Source organism: Eulemur rufifrons, chromosome 20 (genome assembly GCF_041146395.1).
Source record: "Eulemur rufifrons isolate Redbay chromosome 20, OSU_ERuf_1, whole genome shotgun sequence".
In the NCBI taxonomy this organism is placed as follows: Eukaryota; Metazoa; Chordata; class Mammalia; order Primates; family Lemuridae; genus Eulemur; species Eulemur rufifrons.
This window is the reverse complement of record NC_091002.1, coordinates 20,825,349-20,853,225: the sequence shown is the minus strand read 5'-3', so window position 1 is coordinate 20,853,225 and position 27,877 is coordinate 20,825,349. Positions and strand designations below refer to the sequence as shown.

At 56.2% G+C, this 27,877-nt stretch overlaps 1 protein-coding gene across 1 annotated transcript in view; it reads left to right on the top strand.

Moving 5' to 3' along the window:
* Window positions 1–8,436: 8,436 nt before the first annotated feature.
* Window positions 8,437–27,877, top strand: part of VSTM2L (V-set and transmembrane domain containing 2 like) — a 34,146-nt gene continuing 14,705 nt past the window's right edge. The window contains exon 1 of the mRNA XM_069496473.1: window positions 8,437–8,557. Coding sequence (XP_069352574.1) covers window positions 8,437–8,557 — 121 coding nt within the window. The remainder of the gene's footprint in view (window positions 8,558–27,877) is intronic.

Sequence of the window (27,877 nt, the reverse complement as noted above, 5' to 3'; positions counted from 1 at the left end):
AACAAGCAGACACAGCCCTTGTCCTCGTGGGGTCTGCACTGTGGCGAGGGACACAGAACACCAAGAAATAACCATGTAATGCGGCAGACGAGGTAAACATTGAGAAAAATACAGAAGGGGAGGGGACTTCAGAAGGACGAGGGCTGCGTGTTAGATGAGATGGTCCTGGAGCGTTTGAGGGGCGGAGAGGTGACAGGTGACAGGCCCAGGTCACAGCAGGACTTGTGAGACGTGGTGAGCACGCTGGCCTCAGCCCGAGTGAGAAGGAGACAAGCTCGCAAGGGGAGGGGCCAGGTGGGGGCCGGCCATTCGCCCTGCGGCCCGGGCCGGCTCCCGTGCACAGCGCGCAGTGGGTGGCGGACATGCTGGGAAGGAAAGAAACCAGCAACGGCACCTGGCCGTGGAGGGAGCTGGGGACGCCCCGGGCTCAGACAAGGGAACATGGGGGCCCGGTCCTCGTCTTCAGATGACAGGCACAGAGCCCTGTTCTCTGGCCCCAGAGGGTCCACCCAGGACTGACAAGTGGATGTCCCGTGGAGGAAGGAGATTTGGGCCTCATAACTACAAAGGCATGTCTGGCAACTAACACACACACAGCGGACGAAGCTCTTCCCTTGTGCCTTGCCCTTCCCAAACAACCTCATGGACTTGTCCCTTTTATCCCCCATTTTACAGATGAGGAAGTAGCGATTCAGAAGGCTCAAGTGACTTGCCAAAGCCACGCAGTCCGTCAACGGCAGAGCTGGGTTTGGAGCCCAGGTCTGGGGCTGCCCTTTGCAGCGGACAGTGCCCTTCGGACTTGGAAGCAGTTGCCTCCAGAGGTGTCGGGCCCCTTGTGACCGGCGGAGTTCCAGCGGAAGCAAGTGCTGACCTGTAGGGTGCAGCTGGCTGCGGCAGGAGCCGTGTCCGGCCTTGAGCATATAGCGGGGAACAAGAGGGACATCGTTTTTTGCCCTTATAGCGCTTACAAACTAGTAGGGGAGATACACCCTAAACAGCTAGTTGCACAACTAATTATGTCATTAAAATTGGGCAAGGGTGGTGGTTCCCACTCTGGCTGCCACCCTGGAGCTGGGGCCCTGCTTCCCCTCCGAAGCTTGGGTGGAGGCCGGGCAGCCCTTCTGCAGGCTCCCTGTGCTCTGCAGCAGGAAATCTCAAAAAGGCATCGTGCCCCAGAGGGGAAGGGACCCCTGAGGTTGCAGTCTCTTGCAAACAGCCCAGATTGACCTGTTGTTTCGGCCAGTCCTCTCCAGGCTGAGGCCCTGTCTTCTGCCAGCCTCCACCTGAGGGCTCTGATGGCAGAAGCCTGGGGTGGTAGACCTTTGTCCCAGCCACTGTGTGACTTCTGCCCAGTCACTTCACCTCTCTGAAGCTCAGCTGCCTCAGCTGTAAGTTGAGGTGAACAGCCCCATCCTTGTCATGAGGATTTTATGAGATACATCCTGATGCCTGGCACACAGTAAGTGCTCAATCAATGCTCATTCCCTTCCCCTGTGTGGGGTCCATGGCTCAGGCCTCCCTTAGAATGGCCAGCTCTGCACTGTCCACTGTGGTTGTCATGAGAGACATGGGACCAGTTAGCACGGGAGAGGTGGCCGGTCCCAGCTGAGACGTCCCCTAAGTGTGAAATGCACACCCAGATTTTAATGACTCGGGATGTACAAGGGAACGTAAGCTCTCCCGTTAGTAATGTCTTACACTGGTCATGTGTTGAAATGGCAATATTTTTGATATATTGGTTTCCATAAAATATATTATTAAAGTTAATGTCACCTGTTTATTTTTACTTTTTTTAATGTGGCTACTAGAAAATTTAAAATTACACATGCGGCTTGCATTTTATTTCTGTTGGGCTGCGTTGGTCTAGCTAATTACTCACAACCGTGGAATATTTAGACTGGCATTAACCATGCCATTAAAGTCGGTTCAGGATTTTAAAAACACTCCTACAAGCAGGGCCTTATAATTGGCAGAGACCCTGCAGTCCTGCCGTGTTTAATAAGCACCTGGTTTGCAGGGCGAAGGGCCCCGGGGGGCCTCTCCCTGGTGCAGTTAATTGCCTTTGATGGGGATTACCATTAGGCTCCTTGCTGGGCCAGCACAGATACGTGCCACGGGTACTAATTACAGGCCTTGGTAGAGCACAATTTTGGGGCTTAGGTTCAAATCTGAGGACCAAGGCCTAGAGAGGTACTATGGACTGAATATTTGTGTCCCCCCAAATTCAAGTGTTGAAGCCTCGGGAACCCTCAGAGTTGGATGTCTGGAGGAGCTGCCTGGCTGCAGAGGTGAGGATGGAACCCGGCTGCCTCTCAGGCAATGGCGTATGGAAGAAAAGCCCCAGCCTGGAGTCAGGAGACCTGGGTTCTCAGCCTGGCTCTGCTGTTCCCTCCCTGTGAGATCTGGGCTTCTCGCCACCCCTTTCTAGGCCTTGGTTTCTCCATCTACACAATGGGGACATTCATGATTGATGTTTAAAAAAATAGAGATATTTAAATTTTAGGTGATATCTTTCCTCTCTGTGGTCCACCCAGACTGGCATAAAGAAGAGACATGTCAGGGAGGCCCCATAGGTCTCCCTGGAGTTACCAGCCTGGCAGAGGAGGAGGCCAGGCGGGATGAACTCCCTGCTGCCCCTGGCATGGCCCCTGGCCCAGGCATGGCCCTCAGCCTAGATGGAGCCTTCCTAGGTGGCTCATGAGCCCTGCAGGAGGCAGAGTGCAGATGAAGACTCAGAATCCATCCGGATGGAGGACCTGGGTCTGCAGTGGTGGTGAACCACATGGGCAGAAGGGTCAGAACCCGGAGGCTCCTGTGACAAGTACAGGGTGTGACTACAGAAGCTAGTCAAGGCTCCTGCCAGCTCAGAGGGGAAGAGATACGGAAATCAGTCATCCCAGACCTTGCTGGGAGGTTACAGCTTGGCCCCCTGTGCTGCCATCCAGAGGACAGCTGGGGCAGAGCGGCTTTCTCATTCCAAGGGGCTGGCTGGGCCCAGTTCCAGGAACAGAAGAGTAGGACCTCCCGGCCTCCCACCCCTGTTGGAATCCTCCCTGTGGCCCACTGGATCCCTGGAAGAGACGTATCTGGGGTGTTGGTGAGTGGGCAGATTCCCAGACACCCCCCAACCAGACTGAAAGAAACCCCCAAGAGCAAGGCCTGGGCACAACCAACCTCCCCAGACATTCTCAATATCTCATAACTCTGTGTCTGGGCCACTGTGCTCAATCCTGGCTGTACACGGGATCGCCCGGGGAATTTTTAAAAAGCCTCATACCCAGACCTTATCTGAGACCAATTATGTCAGAATCTCTGGGGTGTGGCCTGGACATTAATGTTGTTTTAAAGCTCCCCAAGTCATTCCAGTGTGCATCCAAGGACTTCCCCAGCCCCAAATCAATGCTGGGAGCCTCAAGATGGACGTCTGGGGAAAAGGGACAGTTATGAGGCTCAGAGACGAGAAGTAACTTGCCCAAGGTCACACAAGGTGGTGATGGCCAAGCCAGCCCTGAAACCCAGGCCTCTTTCCTGACCGTGGGCCAGTTTCTCTCCCGACATTACATCTCCTTTTACAAACCAGAGCCCAGGCAGGCAATGCCCACAGTATTTCACTTTAATAATGTTGGGAACTGGTACAGTCAGGGCCACCACAGTGATGGGGCGGGAGCCTCGATGGCGATTAGTGGAGTCGTAAGTCTTTCGCTTTATCCAAATCTTAGGCAGTAATTTAGGAAATTTAATTAAAGGGGGAGAAATGGGGACACCTCGCGCTCCTTGCCTCCTGTTATAATGAGTGAAATACACCGGGCTGTAAAAGGAAATGCTGTCTGAGACGCAGCTCCGATGTTTTATTGCCAAGTTTTATTCGCTGATGTAAACGTAATCGCTGGAAACTGGAGCTCTATTAATGCACATATTTTCACACATCCGGGGCCCCTCCTGCCCCTGCTCTCCCTCTGGGCTTGTTCACCTACCTCCTAGGGTCAGCCCTGGTGCTTTCTGGGCATGTCTACGCCAAGACTGGATTTCCCTGCCGGTTTCATACCCTCCCGTGGCAGATAAGACTTTAATAGAATTCCATTGCTCCTCGGAGCTCAGTAATGCATTCTGGAAATTAGGTGGCTCCATACTAAAGCCATTGTTCCCCCTTATGAATGGGCTCTCTCGAAGCCAGTGACCGTGGGGTCTCTGATAAGCCCTCATGAAGCCTTGCTCCACATGTTATTGGTGTGTTAAAAGGTGCGACTCTGGGCTTACATTGCTCATTGTTAGGGGCTGATACATTTAAGTAGTTTCTCCATGAATCAGGCAGCTTAGGTATTTCCCCCTCTTGGCATTGACAGATGAGCACAAGGAAGCCATTTAGACGGTGCTATATAGGGCCCCGGCCCACACGGTGAATGATTTCCAATGCCTGGTTTAATTTATTTTTAAATGAAATTTGTTATTGATTCTGGATTAAAAGGACAAATCTTACGCTGTTACCACTGACAGAGCCACAGTGCTCAAGTGACACCTCCCAAAGAGGGGAGGGAGGGTGGCCTCCCTGAGTCAAGGGAAGGGCGGAGACAGGCTCAGAGGTGAGGCATGATGGAACATCCCATGCTTGGGGGGAACTTTGAAAAGATCGTTCTTCCCAACTGAAATACTTGACATGATGTTCACCTCTGAGCCTCGTTTGTGTAATGGAAATAGCAGTGATATTTGCTTCCTGGCATCCACATGACCACAAGATGCTTGTTCAGTTGCCTCCAGGGATGAGAGGCTTTCTGTCTCCTGGAGCATTCCCGGAGTGAAATGAGTGACGAGAATCACCCACCCTAGCGAGTCCCTAAAGTCTATTTCCTGGGATAGTCTTTGCTTACCTTCTGCCTCCACGAGGCTCTCAGTTCCACAGTGCCTGCAGTTTGCACTTGTATTGGGAGGCAGACAAGAGACAGAATTACTCAGGAGAGGAGCATGGGCTGGGATCTGTCCTTCCACATCCGGCCTCTGCCCTGCCTCACTGTGCAACCTTGTGCGGGTGACTTCATCTCTTTGAGCTTCCGATATCTCATCTATAAAAGAAGGAAGGTAATAACAGTGGCCTCAGGGGTTGTTGTATGAATTATATGAAATCATGGATGTGAATGTGATTTGTAAGCTACAATGTGCAGTTTAAGTGCTGCAGGAAATATAAGTGGGACAGTATGGCATAGTGGGAGAGCCCTGAGCTGGGAGAAAGAGGACCTGGATCCAGTTCTGTCATGGTTGGCTGTGTGATTCTGAAGAAGTCACTCACCCTTTCTGGGTCTTAGTTTCGTAAGGTGCCAAGAGCACAGACTGAACTAGATGCACTCAGGAATTATGCCTGAAATCCTGGGCTCTAGAATCAAACATATCATGGCTGTACCACTGCCTTGCTATGTGACTTTGGGCAACATACCTAGCCTTTGTGAGTCTGTTTTCTCATCTTTAGATAAAACAACAACAATAACAACAGCCATGTATCATGTATTTACTGTGTGCCAAGCACTGTTCTAAGTGTTTTCCATATAGCAACTCATTTAATCATCACAATAATTTGGGAGTATTATCCTTATTTTATAGATGAGAAAAGTGAGGCACAGAAAGGCTAAGCAACTTGCCTAAAGTTACAAAGCTAGCAAATGGCAGGATTTAAAACTCAGAGAATATGGCTCTAGAGTCCACACTTCTAACCACACTATCCTACCCTAAGTCAGCCTGGTTGTTCTGAGGATTAAGTGGGATAATTAAAGTTCTCAGCACAGTGCTACAGCAATGGCCCCAAAGAGACTTGGGGACTAGGCGAAGGCAGCAGGCACTTCTTTCTGTGGTAGACTCAGGCTGGACCTTGGCCACGGGGGGACTCGGCTAGATGGAGGGACAGGCATGCAAGTGTAGGGGAAGCACTGGGAATGGTAAGGATGTAACAAAGCCAAGACATGCTCAGGGAGGGAACAGTGGCTGGAGTGGGGACTGTGCCCAGGAGCTGAGGCTGGGACCTTGAATGCAAACTGGAGAAGTCAGGATTTCTCAAATAAACATGGCCATCAGAGAGGTCTGAGCAGAAACATCACATCATGAGCCTCTCAAAGTCATACAATCCCTGAAGGTCTGTCTTTGGAGGAACCTTAACCTTGTTCCAGACTGCGAGGAGAACAGATTTCTGAAGGTCGGCTAGTGGGCTAGTGGCTCAGCAGCAGAGTGTCCCGACAGCCCCCCCTGCAGCCCCCAAGCGTCTCTTGTTTACTCCTCTCCCTTCTAATCTCCTCTCTCTCCTTGTCCTCTTTCCTCTGCCCCCTCCCTCCAATCTGTGTTTTAAGAGGCGAAAGCCCTGGGTTTGAGCCCCAGTTCTGTCCCCACAGTCTGCTGGAGAGGCCTCCGGCTGGGGGTGAAAGAGTCCTGGGTCTCAGTCTTGGCACTGCTCGGTGATCTCAAAGATTCTCAGGTTTCCTCATCTCTACAATGGGAACAATAGCACCCAATTTACTGGAAGCGAGGCTCAAGCGTATTAATGGATACGAAAACACTTTTGTAGAGTCTGAGATGCCTGGCCATCCCAGGATAACCTAAATACCACCTCTGTGTGGAAGAAAGTGAGTTAATCAGACAAAAGCGGCCCCTTCCCCCAGTGAGTGTGGTCTAGGAGCTGGGACGACGCCGGGATCTGTCCTCGGTGCTGAAGGGAGCGCGTGGCGCAGCCGGCCCGGCGGAGTCTGTCCGTGGTGCCGAAACGGTGTGCGTACGTGCTCGACGCTTGGAGGGCGAGGGTGTCCTTCATCTGAAGGAACTGGATTGTTGCTGGCTACCACGGGCCCCTTCCGGTGTGCCACCTGCTGTAATATTGGAAGGGGAGATGAGAAGACCGAGTGCAGACACAGGGAGAGTTACGTTCCCTGGGCTCAAACTTGGGTGCTGCCCACGATGCTGGAAGCCGGGTCCATCTGTGGTCTGGTGCGGGGAGTGGGCCGCACGATGGGCTGACGCGGTTCGGTGGGGCTGGAGGAGGAAGCCACAGGGTCTGTCCGCGATGCTGAACCCTCGCATCCAAGAGCCCGCTGAGGCGCGGTCCCTGGTGCTTCAGGGACGGGTGGTGACCGGCGCTGTCCTCCTTCGCGGTGCTGAAGCCGCAGCGGACAAGGCCCAGTTGGGAACGACGCTGGGGAAGGGCAAAGGAAGAGAGCAGCAGGCACCCTGCCCAGGAGTCGCCGTGGGACCTCGAAACAGCTACTTCTCTGATTCAAGATGCTTCTTCATCTTTTAAAGGGGACCACAGGTCCGCCCTCCTGTCTGTACCGAAGGTCCGTGCCATCAGCCCCAGTAAAACGGCCAGAGAAGGAGTCGGACACCCTCGTTGGAGTCCTGCTCTTGGGAATGGTAGTGGCTCCATATCCCCCTCTCCCACCACACACCCCAACCATCTAGGCTCACCAGTTTGGGGAGGCGACAATGCAGAAGGGGGCAAGCCAACCCACTGCATAAGGCTCAGTATCTCTAAGCCGGAAGGAGCCTCCCCAGCTGGCCCGCCGCACTCCCATTATACAGACGCGAAAACTGAGTGCCAGGGAGAACAACAACAATAACTATTGAGCCCCTACCATGTAGCAGCATTATGCTAAGCGCTTTATATACGACTTCTCAAATCCTCACCACAACCCCCGGAGGTGGCCGTTATCCTCACTTCTCGGTGAGACCTTGGGGCTCAGACAGGGGTAGACACCTGGACACGATCACACAGCGAGTCCAAGGCTGCAGCAGAGCCATAACCAGGTCTCCAGTATCTTCCTCAGCCCAAGTCCCTTTCTCATCTCACCCTCCCCCCACGTGCACCCCACCTGGTCCCCTGACCCCGGCGCCCCCCTACTAGCAAAGTTAGAGTCCCTCTGAGCGCGCTGGTCTGGCAGCAGGTGGATTGGTCTTTCCCCTTATCCCTGCTGGAGAATATGTCTGTTTCTGAAGCCAGCTGTGTTATGCTTTGCGGGAACCGTGTCCCTGGGGTGGCTTCTGCCACCCCACCCCGTCCCCACCCCCGCTCCCAGGCGGGGGAAAGTTGCGGGTACCGCTTTAAAAATCCCAGCCTGGGCAAAACTTTGATGATAAATCAAGCGGCAGATCCCTCCGCCGCCGCCTCCTCTGGGCGGGGGGAGGGAGTGGAGGGAGGGGTGCGGCGGCGGCGCCGAGCAGAGTGGCCTTCCGCGGAAGGGAAGAGTCCCGCAGTCAGAGGCGGCCGGCTGGGCGTGCGCTCGCTCCCCGCAGCCGGGAGGGCCGGAGCCGGGCGACGGCTGGGACCCGGGCCGGGCCGGGGACAGCGGGCGAGGGGCAGCGGCCGCAGCCGGGCGGCCAGGCCGCACAGGGCAGGGGGCGGCGGGCGCGGGGTCTGCGGTCTCCTGAGCCCCGATGTGAGGTGGCGGCGCCCCGGCCCGAGCGCGCACCATGGGGGCCCCGCTCGCGGTGGCGCTGGGCGCCCTCCACTACCTGGCACTTTTCCTGCAACTCGGCGGCGCCACGCGGGCCGCCGACCACGCGCCCTGGGACAACCATGTCTCCGGCCACGGTGAGTTCGGTCGCCGCCCCCACGGACTTCCCCACCAAACCCCACCCCGGGGGGCGCCGCTGCAAGTTGGCCGCCCTGGGGCTCGAACCCGCGCTGGCCGTGGCGAGCATCCCGGGGCGCCCCCTGCCGGCGCGGTGGAGCCGCCCTGGTCCCCTGGCCAGCCCGGGCGCAAGGAGGGGGCACCCGGTGCGCACCCCGGTTCCCGCTCTCGCGGAGATGCCCCAACCTCCCCCTCCACACACACCCTCGCACGGATACGCACACCTCCACGGCCACACAGACATCCACCGCCACAGACACACGGAGGGCTACTCACTGCTCTCTCACACCCGCAACTCCTACGCTTGCACATCGCCACACACCTCAGATCCCCTCCTCACTCCCGGGCCCTCACACTTATGCCCACTACACACACGCGCACACACACCAAGCACTGCGCTGGTGGGCTCACGCTCTGCCGCTGGCACCCAGGCGCACACGCCTTGCCACAACTCCTGCCTGCCCACCTGCAGACACACTGGCGCGCACGCACACACACACATTTGTGAACACACTTTGTCACCCACTCCTCTCTGCCCATCTGCCTTTCCCCTTTGTGGGTTTAACCCCACAGCTGCCCTTGTCCCCTCCCTCTCCACACCTGCCCCAGGGACAGAAGACCCTGTTTCTTGAGAACTGGTAGCCTGGGGCTGCAGCCTCCCTGTTGGGTGGGTGGCATCTCGGGGCTTGGTGGGAGCCCCTGGAAGATACTGGAATAGTTGGGGTTGCTGCTTCCAGCCAGAGGCATGGGAGTGGGAGAGGGATGCTGGGTGCTTTTGTCTGCCTCCGGGAGTGGGCAGGAAGCCCCTACCGTCCTTCCACAGGCTCACCCCCATCCTCATCTTTGGCCCCAGAGGGCTGAAATGTGGGAAATTCAACTCCAGCCGCTGTGGGAGCCGGGAGCGAGCAAGCGGTCCCAGCACTGGTTGCTTGAGTGGCAGAAGCTCCTTCTAGCCCCAGAGGAGCCCAAGTTGGCAGCAGAGTTGGATCATCTGAGGTTGGCAGGTGTGGGGGCTCTGCCTCCCCACTGTGAGCCGGGCTCTGGTACAGGGGCTAGGGCATAGACGGAACCAGAGTAGACCCTCCTTCCATCCATCCCCTCGCTGCACGGGCTCCCAGTCTTGCCAGGGAGGCTGCAGCACCAATGCTGGGCACTGTGGGCTCAGGGCTGGGTGAGGTTTGCACAAAAAGCAGAGAACGGGGTGATCTACTCTGATGGAAATAGTGAGGGGTGTTGAGGGGTAGATAGTCAGGGGGGGCTTTGCTGGGGCGTGAGCACAAGTGAGATTGCTCCAGGGGGACAGCAGCTTCCAAAGCCATTCTCAGGGTCTCTGGTTCTTGGGAACCATGACTCCCTGCACCGCCTGCCTCACCACGTTTGATAGTAACCACTCTCTCTCTGCATCATTCACGCACCCTTCCCATCCCTTACCTGGTACCTACCGGCCTGGCGGGAGCGGTGACAAATAGGGAAAGGGTTATTGTGAGCCTCAACTTACAGATGGGGAAAACAAGGCTCAGAGAGGTGAATGGAGTTGGCCAAGGTCACACCGTGAGAGAGCGGCTGAGCCAGGACAGGCCCCAGGGTCTGTCGGCAGCGAAGACAGTGCCTTTTCCAGGACATTCATCTCCCTGTCACATTCCCTCCCTTTCAAGGGAAACTGGGAATTCCTCCCTCCCCCTCCTCCTCTCGGCACTCAGTTCCTTGGCACGGTTGGAACTTAAACCAGGAGGGTTTTCCACGGAAGGGCTTCCCTGAGTTTGCGGTCCCGAGAGGTACAAGGAAGGGGGCTCTGAGGTTTATGGTCATTCTGTCCCTGGAGCACCAGACCCCAGGGGTTTGGGTGCCACTCTGTTATTCCTGAGACCCACGGGGGCCCCCCACAAGAGGGAAGCAGGGTCTGCCCTTTGTGTGACAGTCTCTGCCTGCCCCCTGGTGCCAGGCATGCTGGCGGGTCACAGCTCTGCCCCTCCAGCTGAATCTCCCTCCTGGAGAGGAGAAGCTGAGGCCTGGGGCAGGGCCAGGCGGAAGGGCGGCAGCACCAGCTGCTGGTGAACTTGGCTTCTCTCCGGACCCCCCGTGGGGCTCTGGGCAAGCGAGTCACCCCTCTGGGGCACTCTCTGTCCCTGAAGAACGAAGAGGCCAGGCTGTTCTGCAGGGGCCAGGCTACCTTCCCTCGACATTGCCAGGTTCAAAGTCACCAAGTAGTGGCTGCCGAGGAGCCCCCACAGCCGCCCCTCTGCGGGGCCAAGTGCCCGCCACCACAGGAAGGGTTTGGAGCCACTCACTTAATCACAAAAAGAAACTGTTATTAATGATAGTGAGACGCGGCGAATAAGTGGGTCATGTCTAATAAGCCATTTGTGTTCAGGAGGAGAATACCAATTTGATAAAAGCTGTGTGTGCTGAAAAAGCTCAGAAATTGCTGTTTAGCAGATTGGAGCCTGATCGTTTCATTATTCCTGGGCTCTGTGTGTCCTCAGCTGATTCAGGAAATGTGGCCGTGTTGGGAAGGTGTCTATGTCTGGGGGTGGGGGTGGGGGCTGGAAGCAGGGGCTCCTGGGGAGGGGCCCACTGACCCCGGCCGGGCCACGTGGTGGCTGCTCACCCCTCCAGCTCCATCTGAGCCCAGCCCAGCCGCCGGGCCAGTGCCTCCCGCCTGCCCGCCCTGGAGCTTGTCACAGGGAAAGCCTGCGGCCAGCTGGGTCAGCAAGGACATCTGTTTCGCTCCCCATCTCCCTCCTACCTCCACTCAACCCACTTCGAGCAGGGCTTTTTAGAGGTGTGAGCAACGAACGCAGAGCGCATGGTGCCCGCCTCTCGAGCAGGCCAGGAACTGGGAGGCGGGGCGGTGATGGTCGGTGTCTGCACCTAGTCGGTGCTCGATAAATGGCAGCTATTTTGATTTTTCCTTATCAGAAATTGTTAGCCCATTGCCATGCGCCCAGCAGGAGTGGGAGGAAAGGGAGCTGACGTTTGTGAAATGCCTACTGTGTGCTAGGTGCTGCCAAGCCCTTGCCAGTGTTAACTCACTCAGGCTGACTACACGTGCTGAGTTGGTGTTGCCTATACGTAGAGACTGAGGTTCAGAGAGGGCCAATGATTTGCCCAAGGTCGCCAAGTCTGTGCAGAGAGCTGAAAGCTGTGTTCAGAATGAAGGTGTGTTCAGCAGTTCTGGGCCTGCCTCCTCCAGGACAGGCAGGCTTGGCCCAGTCACGTGACAAAGCTGCTGCTTCTGCAGAGCCCTAACCCGGGCGTGCTCCCTTCTAGCTCTCCGGAGAACAGTAAAGCAGTGGGTTCCACCAAGAGGAACGGGCCGCTCATAAAGGTGGCGGGATCTTGCTGGGGGTACATGCCAGTTAGAAACAGGCAGCTGGACTGGACTCTTTATCCAGTGCTCTCCAGATCTCATCTAGGGCAGGGGTCTGGAAGGCAGGATCTCGGTGAGGATCTTTGCACACCCCCAGCCTCAGAGTCCGCCGGGGAGATTGTCACAGGCAGATCCCAGAGTCCTGAGAAACCCACTGGCCAAAAGTGTGATTGCTGGGACCCTGGAATCTGCATTGAAATGAGCTCCTCAGATGGCTCTTGTGCCACCTGGAGTTTGGAAGCCACTGCCTTGAGTGTTCCTCCATGCCCGGTGGGAGACGCAGGGATGGGAAATTGGCTGAGGGAGGGGTGGCCTGGTTTGGTTTCCTGGGTGTTGGGGGGTCCAGCCTGGGGCAAGTATATGGACCCTGAGAGGAGCCCCAGGAAGCTTCACACTGCAGCAGACATCGTCCTCCCACCACCGCCCCACCACACACACGCGCGCACACGCACGCACGCACACACGCACACGCACCCGCACCCTAGGCCAGCACCTTCAATTATTAATACACCCAATGCAGACAAAGATCCTGGCTTGGCCTGGGCCTTCGTCCATTGAGTGATTCACTGTCCTGAGATTCTCTCTGTTGCCAGGAGGGAGCAGCGGGGCGCTGGGGGAGGGAGGGGACACTGGGCCATTTGGCAAGCAGCCTGTGCGCTGAAAAATGACTGTGGCTTCCTTGTGTTCCTTACTGAACTGTTGGTATCTCACCATCAATAAGCCGGCTAGTTTGGTGGCTGGAAGATGGAGAAAATTGAGTCCCGTCTTCCGAAGGTTATGATGTTAAAAATGTGTTCGCCTTTGTCTCGGGCGTTGGTGATTATTCTATCAATTACGCCCGTAAACACTCCGCCTTGGGCTGAGGGTTTCCCGGCCTCCTGTGGGGAGCTGGCCCTCACAAGCGGTTTTCCCCAAGTCCTTCACACCAATTGGTTTTGACACCCTGCCCATCAGCCGGCTCCCGTGGCCTTTTCCCCAAACAAGAGGAGCTGCAGGCGGCCAGCAGGATGCAGGGAATTTGGCTCCTTGCCGTGGCGACAGCCAGGGTGCTGGGCAAAGTCGCCCATGGCGAGGGGGCCCTTTTGACCCGCCAGCCACCGAGGCAGGAGGTGGAGCACTTGGAATGGATCGCCAGGGCCCCTTAGGGCTGTCCTCCCCAAGCCCCTCTCTCACGGGTGGGAAGAATAAGACCCCGCAACAGGGGAGAATTCGCACGAAATTGCCCGGGAGGTTATTTCTTGGCTTTTGGGATCCCTGCATCCAGCTCTGTACACAGGGAGACGAAACACATGGAAGCAAATATTTATTGAGTGGGTCTCAAGTGCTACTGTCTCATTTGATCCTTACAAAGACCCTAAGAGGAGGGAACTGTCTCCAGCCCGACGTATACATGGGGAACATGAGACTAGCTGGAGTTAAAAGGCTTGCCCAAGGTCACACGCCTACCAAGTGCTGGAGCCTGGATTTGAACTTGGGCATCTGGGCCAGGGCCGCTGCTCATAATGCTATTGGTCCTAGGAAGGAGGAGGGAGAGCCCCGAGGTCTCACGGACGGAAGGGCAGGGCTGGGCCTTGGGACTGGCCCCGTGGTGGAAGGAGCAAGGTGACCTCCACGTTTCACACCCAGGAGGGTGTGCGCACCCCCCAGAGCAGCATCCTGTCCCAGCGACCCTCCAGCCTCCCCCCAGGCTGAGGAAGAGGGTGGGAGAGAGGAAGTGCATGGTGTGAATGGTGACTTAGGTGCCCGCGTGAAAGGCAGTGTGAGGAAGAAGAGGGGAAAGGTGGTACGAAACAAGGCCTTCCCAGGGGCTTGGCCATGACCTTGGACTTTAGGGACCAAAGCAGCTCTGACAAGGTTCTGGGAAATGAGTTTAGGGCCGGCTGGGCACACGGGGCTCAGGGACCCTTGTGTCCTGGCACCCAACACAATGCCTGGGCCAGGGAGGTGGCAGGGAATGAATGAATGGATGGCAAGGAGGGCAAGGCAGGGGTCTGAGGTCCAAATTCTTAAACTTCTGCTTATTCTAACTTAACATCCTGTTAACATTCAGATAATTTTAATTTCATGAAAATCCATGTTTGTAGTAAAAAAAAAAAAATCGCAAAATTGGAGCCCTCCCTCATCCCTACTGACCACAGTGAGGACATCCTGGGTGGGTAAGGCTGATTTCACCCTGCAGTGGGTGCACCCAGGCCCAGCCCCTTGGGGTGCAGTTGAGATGTTGCCGCTATGAGGGTAATGGGGGTCCAAGGGTCATGCCCTGCCCCCCTACCCCCAGTGAGACTCCAACCTCAGAAAAAGGGACAGTGGTCTAACTGGGGGAAGAAGTCCCCTTCTCTGCAGCTGGCGATCCTGGGATCCAGGGCCCACCCCAATGGCCCCTCTGGGGAGGTGGGGGGGGGGACGCAGAGGGAGGTGCTGCTCCTCCAGGTCCCCCCTAGCCGGGCCTCCCTCCCCTTCCTCAAAGCCACCAGAGGAGTCTCTGGGACTCAGCTCCACCATCCCCAGTTTAAACCCTTCTTCAAAACCCCCAGGGCCCTCAGCAAGATTGGGTCCTGCCTGGGAGAGGATTTTAGGCAGAACCCAGATAAACCTCTTGCATTTTAATAGTTATGCATTTATTTTAATGTGTGCTGGAGAAATACAACCAGCACATCAAAACTGTGATTTCCCAGCTATGATTGCTTAGGATGAGACTAACGGGGGTATTAAAAAATAGTGGGTTAGTTTACAGAAAAACATTAAGGATATAATGTTACAGGTGGTACCTAGGCGTGTCTGTGGGGATCCGTGGTGTGGGGATGCCTTGGGGCCTTGGGGACATGCTGGCCCACAGGCGGCCCCCTCACACCTCATACCCTTCACACTGGAAGCCACTGGCCTATAAACGCTGCCATATACTGGAAGCTTGGTTATTCATTCATCCTTTCATTCATTCAACACATTCTGACTGGGCACCTGTTATGTGCCAGGCTGCTTTAGCCACTGGGGACATATCAGTGAAGAAGACAGATAAGGTTCTTGCTCTGTTGGAGTTCTCAGTCTAGTGGGGGGACAAAAAAAAAGCTAAACCCATAGAAGTATAAATAGTGATAAGATTTAGGAAGCAGGGATGGTGTTCAACACGGAGAAGGGCATCCACCCCTGGGGCAATGAAGGTACCCAGTAGTGAGCTCCCCGTCACAGAAGGTGTGCAAGCTGGACTCAACCAGTTAATAGCAGGAGGTGTTATTGAGGGGATTTCTGCCTTGTTTCCCAAAGGAGCAAAGACTGGTGAAATGGGCAGAGAACCCAGAATACAGTGGGTGGTTAATAAAGATCTGCAATTCAGTGATGGCGCTGGTACAAGGACCCAGGTGGGTGGAGCTCTCAACTCTGAAGATGCCTGGCCCCACACAGGGGACATGGCAGGGACGGGGCCTTCTCTGTCCCCGGTGTTGGCAGGTGGGGGCAGTGGCTCCTTTGCGACTTCAGCTTTGCGTGAAAATGCCAGAGTGTGGGGAGGGGCGGGCGGACACTGATTTTTTTTGTCCACCCCCCCCACCCCCCGCCTCTGCCTTGCTGGGTGACTTGGCAGGTCCCTTCGGCTCTCTGGGCCTCAGTTTTCCCACCGGAACAATGGCGAGTTTGCCTAAGCTCTAAGCCTCAGGAATCCTTCCACCTGTATCTTCCTGCGCCCTGTCTTTTGTGCTGCACCAGCAAGAAGAGGTGGACTCCCACCCAGCACGTGGTGCGCAACTCTCAGTGGCCTCCGGGGTCTGTGAAGCAAACAGCAGCCCGGTTCCCCGAGCGTTTTCTGTTTCTATCACTTCCCCTCCCTCCTCCCGCTCAACCCTTACGTGCATTCCCATTTTACAGACGAGGACGCTGAGACACAGGGGTGACGAGACTTGCCTGCAGACACATGGATGTTGCAAGGCGATGCCAGGCTGGAGCCCAGCTTGCGGGACCATAGAGCCAGGGTTCTTAACCCGAGCATCTGTCCTGTCCCGGCTGCCAAGCTGGGTGTGTGGGCAGGTGCTTTGTTCCGGAGCAGTGCTCCTGGCTTTGTCGGATTCTCACAGGGGCCGGTGGTGCCAAAATGCTGAGAACGCCTCGTTCTGGCAGAAAGAACATGGGTCTGGAAGTCTAGGCTGCCAGAGGGGAGTGGTGGGGGTCTGGCGGCTTGTGTGGGACCCTGTGTGTCCGTGGCTGGGTTTTCCAGTGGCGGGAGTGGGGGTTCTGTCTGAGCCTGAGTCTGGAGTGTGGGGGGTGACTGTGTGTGGTCTGAGGGGTGACTAGCAGGCTGAGAGGGAGGCCGGGTGGTCCTTTAGCTTCCTGGCCTGGCGGGCAGACTGGTGGCCTCTGCCCTGTAGCCTTTGCCTCGGTGCCGCCTCCCCAGCCGCCTCCACGCGGGTGTTCTTAGAGGTGAGGCACGAAGCTCAGGAAGCATCTGGAAGGTTAGAGCAGGGGCTGGGGCGGGGGTAGGGGATGCTCAGAGCTACCAGTTAGGGGGGCGGCAGTGCCTGTCTGTGGGAAATGCTCTCTGCCTGCCCTCGCCCTCTGGGTCTTTCTCTCCCTGGGTCTCCCTTTCTCTCTAGATCTTTCTCTGTCTCTTTCCCTCTCTATTTCTGCCTTTCAATCTCTTTCCATCTCTCTTTGTTCCTCTCTCCGCGTTTGCTTTATCCACCTTCCTTTCTTCCTCTCGTCTCCCCCACCCGTTCCTCCCTTCCTCTCCCTCTGCACACACACACACACACACACACGCGCGCGCACACGCACAACTCTTCAGGTGACATCTCAGGATTACACACACACGCATTCTGTATATCATAATGACACCCACACAGAGCAGGCACTCGATAAATGTCAGCTGAAGGAATGAATGAATGACCAAGCGGCGAAGCTGGAAGGGACACCGAAGCTTGTCTATACTAGTGGCTCCTAATTTTTTTGGAAGTCACAATCCACTTGAGATTCCGATGAAAACTTGGGATCATTTCCTCAGAAAAAATGCCACATAGTTTTGCCCACAGTTTCAAAGGGTTTGTTGAGGTCCCCAAAGCCCATCTCTGGTCCCCAAAGGAAACGGCTTCCATTTCACTGGTGAGGAAACCGAGGCTGGCCTTAGGATGTGGGACAAGTCTGCGGCGAAGCTGGGCTTGGATCCCAGAGACCTTCCCCTCCCCTGCAGCCCTTCACGCGACCGAGGCCTCCAGCACAAAGCTTCATTCACTTGTCCCAACAAGTCCTTGATGAACATCTTTTGGGGGTGGGGAGGGAGAGAGAAGGAGGACAGTAAAACAGGGAGGACTGTCGCCCAGGGAACAGGACATAGGCAGGCAGGCCATCCTGAGGGAGGTCACTGTGTCCTGGTGCAGTCAGGGAAGACTTCCTGGGGGAGGCAGGCTCCTTCTGGGTCTGTGTCCAGGGCCTGCGAGGGCTGAGAGGGGGACTCCAGAGGCCAGTGTGGAGCTGCGCCTGGCTGCTGGGGTCTGCCAGGGGTCTGGGGGAGAGCCATGCGTGTCTGGAAGAGCAGGCTGCAGCTGGAGCCTCCAGGATCGGGCTGCGGAGTTTGGTCTCATCCCTGGGGCAGGGGCAGCCCTGGAAGCTTTCTGAGTGGGGAAGGCACACGCCAGGCTGGTGTCTGGGGGCGTGCGGCCGCGGGGCGCGGAGAGGGCCGCCCAGGCAGGACTGGGAGGCTGGAGGGCTGTTCCCGGAGGAGGAGAGGCTGCTTCCCCGGGAGGTGCTGAGTTTGGTTTGAGCCCCACTGAGTTCCTGGGCTCTCGGGATGCTCAGGTTGGCCGTGGTATCCAGGGAGGGTGGGAACGTGGGCTCAGACGGAGAGGGGAATCGGGCGTGTGCCAAAGCAAGAGAGCGCAGCCCAAACTTTGTTTCCTACCCCCAGCTCAGCATTCTAAGGGGGCCTCTTGGGGTGGGGGTGGAGCCTTGACCGAACCCCCTTTCTCGCAGCCCTCGGGCTTGGTTCCCGGCTGCAGCGACGGGGAAGAAGGCGGAGAGCAGACGGCGGGGTGTCTGTTTTGCTTTGTGAGGTTTTAAAAAAATCATTTCCGGCCTCGGAGGCGGCAGCAATTACGGCCAGCTCACTGGGGAGCTGTTTGCCGCCTGTCATCGGCCCCAGAAAAGGGTCCCTAATGGAGGCCCGGCGGCCAGAGCGCACGGTAGTGGAAATAGCGCTCAAAACAAAGCCGCACTAATGGTCTTCAGCAGGCGGGCGGGGAGAGGGAGGGCTGACGGCGGCTGGGGCGGGGCTCAAAAGCCACCCGCTGGTCTCCTGTGCCCCCAGGCACCCCAGCAGCAGGTCCCTGAACTCCCGCTGGGTGCTGGAAGCCCCAAGCCCAGATTTCCCACTGCTGATCTCAGCTCTGTGCCTTTGGGCATGATAAATCCCAAAGCAGGGGGAGCGGTAAGTGCAAAGGCCCTGGGGTGGGGTGGAACCCCGTCGGCTAGGGATTCTCTGGTTCTAGAATAGTCCTCCTGTTTGAAAAGTCCAGGCCAGGCCAGTCTTCTTGGTAGGGAAGAGGGAGACGGGAGGCTTGGAGAGGGGGAGCTGGAGCAAGACCAGGCTGGGAGGAGCCGCAGGAGTAGCAGCCTAATCGTCCCCATGGCAATAGTGCCCTGCCAGCCCACTAGATCCCACTGAGTCCCCACAATACCCATTCTACAGATGAGGAAACCATGGCTCAGAGATTTGCCCACCATGAGCAAGTGCAGCTGGGGTTCAATCCAGGTCAGCCCCACTCCAGAGTCCAGAGCCCCCGTATTTACTGCTGGCATCTTGGATTTCCCAACCCCAGTTGGCCAGGGTGGCTGGGCTGGGGCAGGCACTCAGTTGTGGTGGGGGCCAGGTTTGATCCGGCAGTGGTGGGGCCGTGGGCACCCTGCCATCTGCCCCTGCCCACCGGGCACCCCCAGAACCTCTGCTTTGGAGCATCCCGAGTGTCTGCCTCAGTGTCTCTGTCTCCCTCCTGCAGGTCTCTGCACCCTGCTTTCGGGTGCCCTTGTCTGCCCCACCTTCTGCTCTGTTCTCCTTCTTGCCCCTCTCTTTGCCTCTCCACAGCGCTCACTCTGCTCTCTCCTTCCCAGTGGATCTGGGGCTGCTCCTTCCTGGGGTTCTGGGGCGACCTCCATCCCTGTGGCGGATGCACCCTCCCTCTCTGCCCCTGCTGGAAGCAGGGAGAGGTATACGCCTGGGCTCTGGGTCAGACACTGGGGCTCAAATCCCAGCCCCCGCCCCCCAATCAACCTCTCTTAGCTTCATTATGCATCAGTGCAGTGGGCTCCTCCCCTGGCTTTGCAGGATGTGCAGGCGAGGGTGGGAGGAAATGGCACGCACACAGATACACAGATATGGGGTGCCTGAGTGTCTGCTCTGGCCCCTGGCCTCCCGCCCCGGCCCCGCCCCCCTGCACACTGCCACCCTTGCCTCTCTCCCTCCCACACCCTCTCACTCCCCGTGGCCCAGAAGTGTGGGAAGAGGAGGCGGGAATTCCACTGGGGAAACCTGCCCAACTCCCACAATCCTGCAAGTGCCAGAATGTTTTCGTTCTCCTTAAGTCTCCCTAGATTTGTAATTCCACTGCTGTCTCCCGCAATGTGTGCCGGTGGCCTTGGGCGGCGCCCTGTCCCCGGCTGCTGGTGCCAGCACAGCCTGCCCGGCTCTGTTGGGGCTGCCTGGCTGGGGACATGGGTGAGCCCCACCCTCTCCACCCTGCCTCAGTTTCCTCATCTGCAATAAGAGCAGAATGATAGTGGCCACTTCCTAGGTTGTTTGCGGATGAGTTAAGATGTTTATTATATTAAATAAACACCGTGATAAAAAGTAATGAAATACTGATATATGCTACCAGCGGTGCATGAACCTCGAAAACTTTATGCTAAATGAAAGAAGCCAGTCACAAAAGACTACATCTCATATGATTCAGTTTACATGAAAAGTCCAGAATAGACAAATCCGTAGAGTCCGAACACAGGTCTGTGGTTGCCGGGGGTGGGGAGAAGGGGAGTGGGGGGTTTCCTTTTGGGATGTCAAAAACGTCTGGGGACCAGATAAAGATGGTGGTTGTACGACACTGTGAATGCATTAAACGCCATTGAATTATGTTATCTGAATTTCACTTCGATTAAAGATAAATGAGTAAATAGGAAACACATCTGTAGCATGTGCCAGGCAGTCTGCTGTATAAATATGAACATTTCAAGCCTTACAGCAACCTTATGAGGTAGTTGCTATTAGTATCCCCATTTTGCAGATGAGGAAACTGAGGCACCGCATCACCAGCCACTTAGCATATAGTGAGTACTTAACTGTTAGCTATTTATATTTCTACTGGGTGGGCAGCCCCCGCTCCGCCAGCAGCCAGGGCCGGGCAGGGCCCTCACCTAGGTGAAAGTGCTTGTGTGTGTCTCAGACTCTGGGTGCCGCCAGGGAACAGCGGGTGTCGTGGACCTACCGTGTCCCACGCACTGAAACGGGCTCTTCGCCCGCATTCATTCATTTAATCCTGGAAATAAGCCTTTAACCAGTGACGAGGGGCTGACACGATGCCGCCCAGCAGGTCAGGGAAGAGCTGCAACTTTCATCCTCACCGGTAAATCCTGGTCCTCACCTTCCTCCCGGCTCCTGCCCATTTCAGCCAACACTCAGCACTTGCTGTGGGCAGAGCAGGCTCCGAGGCTGCAGAGCCCGAGGCTGCGGAGAAGGGGTGCATGTCCCGCGCCGGAGAGTAAACAGCTCCCCCCCAGGGGCAACGTTCCTTTGAAGTCTCCTATTTCATTCAAAATTCATGACTTCAGTGTTCTATTCCATAATATATTCATGTGTGTTTTAATACAAAAATAATGTTCTTTCCCCATTTTCCTGGAGTGAAGCCGATGCCTCAGGAAGTTGCTTCCCGGGTTTGAGCAGCACAGCCCCTAGAGGAGCCATCCATTCATTTCTTTGTTCGTCCACTCTCCAAGTGTGCATTTGGGCCCCTTCCTTCCTTAGATGGGTCTCCCTTCTCACCATATGCAAGTTGGATGCGAGGATGCAAGTGCACGGCCCAGGACCAGGGCCCTGGAGGTGGGGACTAGGGACGAATTGTGGGATTGGACTGTGGCCATAGGAGGCCAGGGCTGGTGGTAGTGGGTGCCCACTGGCATCCACACTTCAGCAGGACCTGCATCCCTAGCCCCTTACTTTTTTTTTTTTTTAATTTGTTTTTTGGGATTTTTTTTTAGAAACAGGGTCTTGTTCCATCACTCAGGCTAGAGTGCAGTGGTGCAATCATAGCTCCCTGCAGCCTCAAACTCCTGGGCTCAAGCGATCCTCCTGCCTCAGCCTCCCGAGTAGCTAGGATGACAGGTATGCACTACAATGCCCAGTTAATTTTTTAAAATCTTTTTTTAGAGATGGAGCTTGCTATGTTGTCCAGGCTGGTCTTGAACTCCTGGCCTCAAGCGATCCTCCCGCTGGGATTACTGGCTTGAGCCACCAAGCTCGGCCCCAAGCCCCTTCTGATCAAGAAGAAAGTCTCTGCTTGGTGCTGTTCTGAATTTAACACCTAACCCTCGCCAATCTCCCTTGTTAATGAGAAGATGGAGACCGGGGCTCATAGTCTCCAGCAGGCAACGTTCTCCAGCTGGAATTTACGAATGCTGTGTGATTTTCATAGCGTTTATTTTTACAGTTACCCTCTATTTATGGCAAGTGAGGCTGATTTTTCATTTATGGCAGTAATAAAAGTCTTCTTTTAAGCTGAATTTATTTAAGTAAAAAGGGAAAGATGCTTTGAAAATAAATATTAAGTAAATAATAGTGCAGGTGGTACAGAGATCCCGCATAAATGATGAAGGTGGTCCCCAAAAGGTTGGAGTTGGGAGACCTCTCTCTGATATGCCCGTTCTTGTTCTGAGTCCAAACCCCCGTCAGCCCTCGAGTCCAAGCATGTTCCCTCCTCCTAGAAGCCTTCCGTGACTCTCCAAGCAGACATAGGCCTGCCTTTTCCCAGGATCTCCCAGAACTTTCGCCTCCTTCCAGAGCTTCTACATATAGTTTGCCTTGCACAACCCTGGGAGCCCTATGATTCATGACCATGTGAACAGTGCACGCTCTGAACAACTGTACATGGCAGTCCAGGCTCAATCCCAGCCACTGTTCATATGATAGTCATCGGTGTGTCTGTCTATCCCTCCTGTGGACTGCAGGCTCCCTGAGGGCCGGGGCTTCGTCTGCAGCATCTTAACAAGCTTGGCACAGGGCCTGGCCTAGGGCTGGGGAGTCCAGGTTGATCTCTTTCATTCCTTCAGGCAGGGAGGACTGAAGCCCCTACTGCGTACCTAGGTAGCCATCTTGCCACCAGGGCACGCTGCAGTTCCTTGCGCGTTCTTACAAAATGCCTTCCTTTCCGCTTCTCAAGAAGAGCAAGCTTGTCCACTCCTGCTTGCCTGCTCTGAGATGAGACACGCTTCATCACCTCGCACCCCAGCTCCTCCTGCTGCGGCAGCCTGTGGGGCCAAGGGCTGCCCAGGAAGAGAGAGAGAACCTGGGCCCATCCCAGGCGCCCTACACCCCCAGGGAGGATGGTAGCTGCTCTCCGGGCTGGCCTTCCGAGTTCGTGGAGGGCTCCATCCGGTTCACCTGGGCTTTCCTCTGCTGGGGGTCTTGCATCTCCTGATTTTAGGAGCCAGGTGAGATTTACAGGCGGTTGAGCTGGGGCCTCATTAAATACTCATTCTGTAGCCTTTTCCTTGGGAGAACGCCTCTGCTGCTTCCGGGCTGCCAAGGTGGCCACAGGTCTTGCTCAACCTGGGCCACACTCCCCTGGGGCCCCAGCACCTAGCTGAGCTGGGCACAGAGCAGGCTTCTGGAAACAGCCCCAGAGAGTCACACTTTTTCAAGCTGAAAAGGACAGGGCATAGAGAAGACTCGGGCTTTTGTTGGGAAATTTTGCAGTCGGCTCTGGGGTTGAAATCTGACTTTGTCCCTTCATGCTGTGTGACATCAGGCACTGATGCTCCCTCTCTGAGCCTTGTTGTTCCCTCTGTGAAATGGGGCTGATAATAGTACCACCTCATCAAGTCAGAGGATGAAGAGGGGTTCTGTGTACGGTGCCTGGGGCTGGGGCTCACTCCGATGGCCCCCATACTCTCTGAGCTTTGGTTTCTCAAGCTGCTAGGAAAGGCCAGGTGTGGATGGGGGCAGCGGCCGTGGGGGCCACGGACACCCTTACTCTGTCTTCCCTCAGCAGTGGTGCCAGCAGAAACAGGAGGACTGTGTGAACTCTGGAGTCCCAAGGCCTGGGTTCAAATCCTAACTCCTGCCCTGACTTACTGTGTGGCCTTATGACAACTCTCTGAGCCTCAGTTTCCCTGCCTGCCCTGCAGGATCACTGTGGGCGTCATGTGGGATCAGGCACATCAACCTTCTGGTGCATCCTGGGCCGCTAATCTGGAAGACCACCCGCAGGGTTGGGGGGCTGGCCCAGGGCCAGCAAGGTGGGGGAGCTGCCGGGAAGCAGCCACGCCCCTCCTGGTGCTGTCGGCCTTTATTTACCGCTGTTTCATTCTTGGTCGCGTTTCAGCCTCCAGCCTGCCTGTTGGTCTGGCTGGGTGCCCCCTTGGCTGGTCCTGAGGGCCAGAAGCGGGTGGGGGCTGGCCTGCTGGGCCTGACTCAGGACCCCCCTGTTTGCCTGTGTCCATACTGTCCATACGTCTGTCCCCCTCCCTGCTCTTGTGGGCACAATCGCCCGGAAACCCCAGTCTGGCGCATAGTAGGTACCCAATAAATACGGAGTGGATGAATGGTCTCTATGGCTCTTGTTCATTTCCTTACGGTTTCTAACTTCAGTCCCCTGGGTTTTGTCTGACCTTCCTTTCTCACTTCATGCATTCGTTCATTCAGCACATGCTTAGCCGCCTCCTGGTGGCTGCTGCATGCTCAGCAAAGCAGGGTCCCTGCCCTGGGGGGTTCCCAGCTCGGAGAGACACAGACACCTCAGTATCAGTCATCTGTCACATTCCAGGGCAGTGACAGGAAGACTCAAAGACCATTGAGGGGCACGAAGGAGGGGGGGGCACCTCCAGGCAGAAGGCCACTGTGAGCCGGGATTCCAGGAACTGTGCCCAGACTGTGCCCCGAGAGGGACACATGTAAGTGGCCGGCAGGGGCCGCAGTTGGGGTCCAGGCAGGGCCAGAGCCTGCAGGCTTTGGATACCCAGCCTGGGAGCCTAACCTTGACCCCGAGGGCTGGCAGTTTCCCACCCGGGCCAGAGAATGGGAGCTTCCCAAGGCCCCAAGGCATCCCGGAGCAGGGAAAGTGGAATCCTCCTTCCACCTGCCACCAGAGCCGCTGTATCCGTCTGCATAAGAACAGCAGAGTGTTCCCTGAACACCTACTATGTGCCTGGCATTGTTCTAGCTTGCAGGATACAGCAGCAAACAGACTCAAATCGCCCACCTTTAGGGAGCTTGCAGTCTAGTGGGAAGATAGACAATAAATGCAATAAATAAGCAAAAACATAATAGGTTAGTGACAAGTGGTAAGGAAAAAATATGAAGTAGGGAAAAGGGGGGCGGGGGCAGGGAAGGTCTCACTGAGGAGGTGACTTTGGAGCCAAAGCGTGAGGGAGGCGGGGGGACCCGTGTGGACACTGGGGGGCATTCCAGGCACAATCCAGGAGATTTTCGCTGCGAATCCCCTGCTGCTGTGAGCCCAGGGAAGCCATCGGAGGCTTGTTTTTTAAACTGTAAAATCTACATAACATAAAATTGGCCATTTTAACCATTTTTCAGGGTACAGCTCAGTGGCATCAAGTACGTTCAGGTTGCTGTGCAACCATCAGCCCTGTCCATCTCCAGAAATTTCTCATCGTCCCAGACAGAAACTTTGCATCCTAGTTTAACTAGGATCCTAGATCCCGGGATCTAGGATCTAGGATCCTGGTTAAACTCCCCGTTCCCCCCAGCCCAGCCCCGGGCAGCCGCCATTGTGCTTTCTGTGCCTGCCAGTCTGACTGCGCCAGGCGCCTCGTATGAGCAGAACCGGGCGTGTTGGCCTTTCTGTGACTGGCTTATTTCACTTAGTATAATGTCCTCAGGGTTCATCCATGTCGTAGCGTGTGCCGGGACTGCGTTCCTTCTTGAGACTGCATGATATTCCATCGTACGCACAGGCCACACTTTGTCCACTCACCCCCCGAGGTTTCGGAGCAGGGGTGTCACACTGTGATCCAGTCTGAGATGGGGGGCCCAGGCCGAGGGCTGAGCAAGGGGCCTCACTGGTTCTCTCTCCTCTGTCCCCTTAGCCTCTCTCTAGCCCCAGCTCTGCCTCGGTTTTCCTGGCTAGGAGCTGCCCCTGTCACCAATCCCCAAGAGGAGCTCTGCTGTTGCTTTGGCAGAGACTGAGGGGTGGGCTCTGTGGGCTTCCTGGAGGAGGCAGCCTCGCACCAGGGATGTGAAGGTTGGAAGGGCAGGGAGGGTTGTGCAGAGGGAGACGGGAGATTTGGGGCTGGACCAGAGAGTGAGGTGGGGAATCTAGTGGGAAGCTGGGGGCTGGGCTGGGGCTGCCTGTGGTGGACAAGCCCCCCAGGCCTGCCGGAGTCCCCTGGCTTTGGGGGTGGCGTCGTCAGAGCCAATGCGCACGGAGAGGAGGTGCGAACTGACGGGTGAGAGGTCGCGGGGCCCAAGCATGAGGATAAATACAGATGCGGGGTCCACTGCGTAATGTGACGAAGCAACAAGGAAACATCTTTAAAAATCTTCCTGGAGATGATAGAATCCTTGAGCTAGAAGGTGAGAGAAGGGAGTGCTGTTCGCTGAGCACCTACTGTGTGCCAGGCATGGGGCGTATGCTGCCTTGTGTGATCCTCTCGCCGGCCTTCTCTTTCTCCCCCTTTTTCAGATAAAGAAACTGAGGCCCACAGAGGAAAGGGGCTTGCCCAGGTCACTCAGCTAGGGTGCAGGGGAAGCAGGACTCGAACCCAGGCCTGAAAGCAAAGCCCGGCTCTGTGCTGAGCCAGGGCCTGGGAGGCCGGGAAGGAGTCAGGGCCCTGGTCTTGAAGGGCAGGTGAGGTCCTCCAGGTCATCTCCTGCCTTTCCCACAAGCCAAACCCGTGACTCGGGCCGGGGCCGCAGGACCATCTCCCGTGGCTGACGCACCGATAAGCAGCCTGGGGTTAATTAATACATCGCTCCCCCAATTAAAAGCAGAAAGGAAGAAGATGTTGCATTCAATCAAGCCCCTTTCTCCTTCTCCTGCAGAATCCTAATTTGTGGATACCGGTTTTAATTGTCTTCCCAGCGAGCCCAGCCCGGCTCAGACCCTCAGGCTGGAGAAGACAATTGCATCCTTCTCAAAAATCTATAATTATACCAGCCTCCCTGGGGACTGGCTGCGGGAGTTACCTGAGCAGAGAAGGGGGAGCTCGGGGGCGGGGAAGTCAAAGAGGAGAGATGGGTTTTATGTCCCAAGCTCCATGATGCTAACACGGGGATTAGGGGTCTGGGGGCTGGAGGGAAGGAGTGGGGGTGGGGGACTGGCTCACAGGCTCCCACTCTAGAGCCTTCTAGAACTGGGGTCAGTGGAACTGTTTACTCATTCTGTGGCCTTGGGCCCATCACTTAACCTCTTGGAGCCTCAGCTTCCTCTTCTGAAAAATAATGATCACATCTAGCCCACAGCATCACGGTGGGAGCGTGAGAAAATGCATATAAAGAGCTTGGTGTGGTGTCGGCACAAACGTGTAGATTATTGTTCTTACATCATCATCATCATCATCATCATAGATATCGATCACCTTCCAGTTTCTGGTGCTGATGCGGCATCCTCATTCACAGAGTTAGGAGAGGAGGAAGAACTTCTTGCCGGTTAGGGCTGCCCACTTTCAGTGGAGGTGAGAGACACTGAGCTGCCCGTCTCTGGAGGTGTGCAAGTAGGAGGCAGAAGCGTGGAGCCTGGTGGCTGAACTTTCCTGATAATTCAGACCCAATGGGGGCCGACGGATCCGTGGATCTTGGTCACAACTGCTGGTCAGACCTAGGTGTAAAATCCTGCTGTGTGTGAATCTTGGGCAAGTCATGTCACTTTCTGAACCTCACTTTCCTCATCTGTCAAATGGGTGTGGACCAGAGAGCATCAGAGCCGATGTCTGCCTGGCGCTGGGCATTCAGTGAATGGACTGGGTTTGTTTAAACAAAGCTCTCCGCGTTTCCCTCCTCCCGCCTTTGCGCACAAGGTTCCTGCCACCTGACTCACTTTCCTCCTGGCCTCTGCTTGTCGGTTTCTGCCCATCGTTCAAGGCCTGGCCTGTATGCCTCCTCCTCTCTGAAGCCTTCGTAGATTCTTCTTCTCCCCCAAGTGGAAGTGGCCCTCCACTTTCCTGTGCCCTAGGACGGGACACATACCTTGTCCCTCAGATTGTCTGAGCTGATGGGGCTCTTGGGACATCAGGATTGACCCCCATTGTATGGAGGAGCACACTGAGGCTCAGAGAGGGGAGAAATCCTTCTGAGGCCACACAGCAAGTCTGCTGGCAGAAATAGGCTCTGTCTTCCACCCCTGGCCCCCAGCCTGATGCTCCTGGCGCTTACCTGCACCCACGGGCTTCTCCCTCTGAGGCAGCTTGGGGCAGGGCCTGGGACAGACCTGTGGCCAGAGGGACTCAGTTTCACCATCAAATGCCCAGAACCTCAGTTTCCCCACTTGTCCCATGGACACGCTGTTCCCTTCACCTGAGGGCACCTCCCCAACCCACCCTGCCTAGGCAGCCCCTGGCAGGGTCTGAGGGGATCAAAGAGACCTTGGGACCAGAGCCCCCGGTGGGAAGGAAGAGCTGGTGGCCGCACCCACAGCCGAGTTACCTGGCTCCCACCAGGCCTTAGACCTGATTCTCTATGTCCCCCAACCCGAAGCCCCTCCCCGCTCCCAGC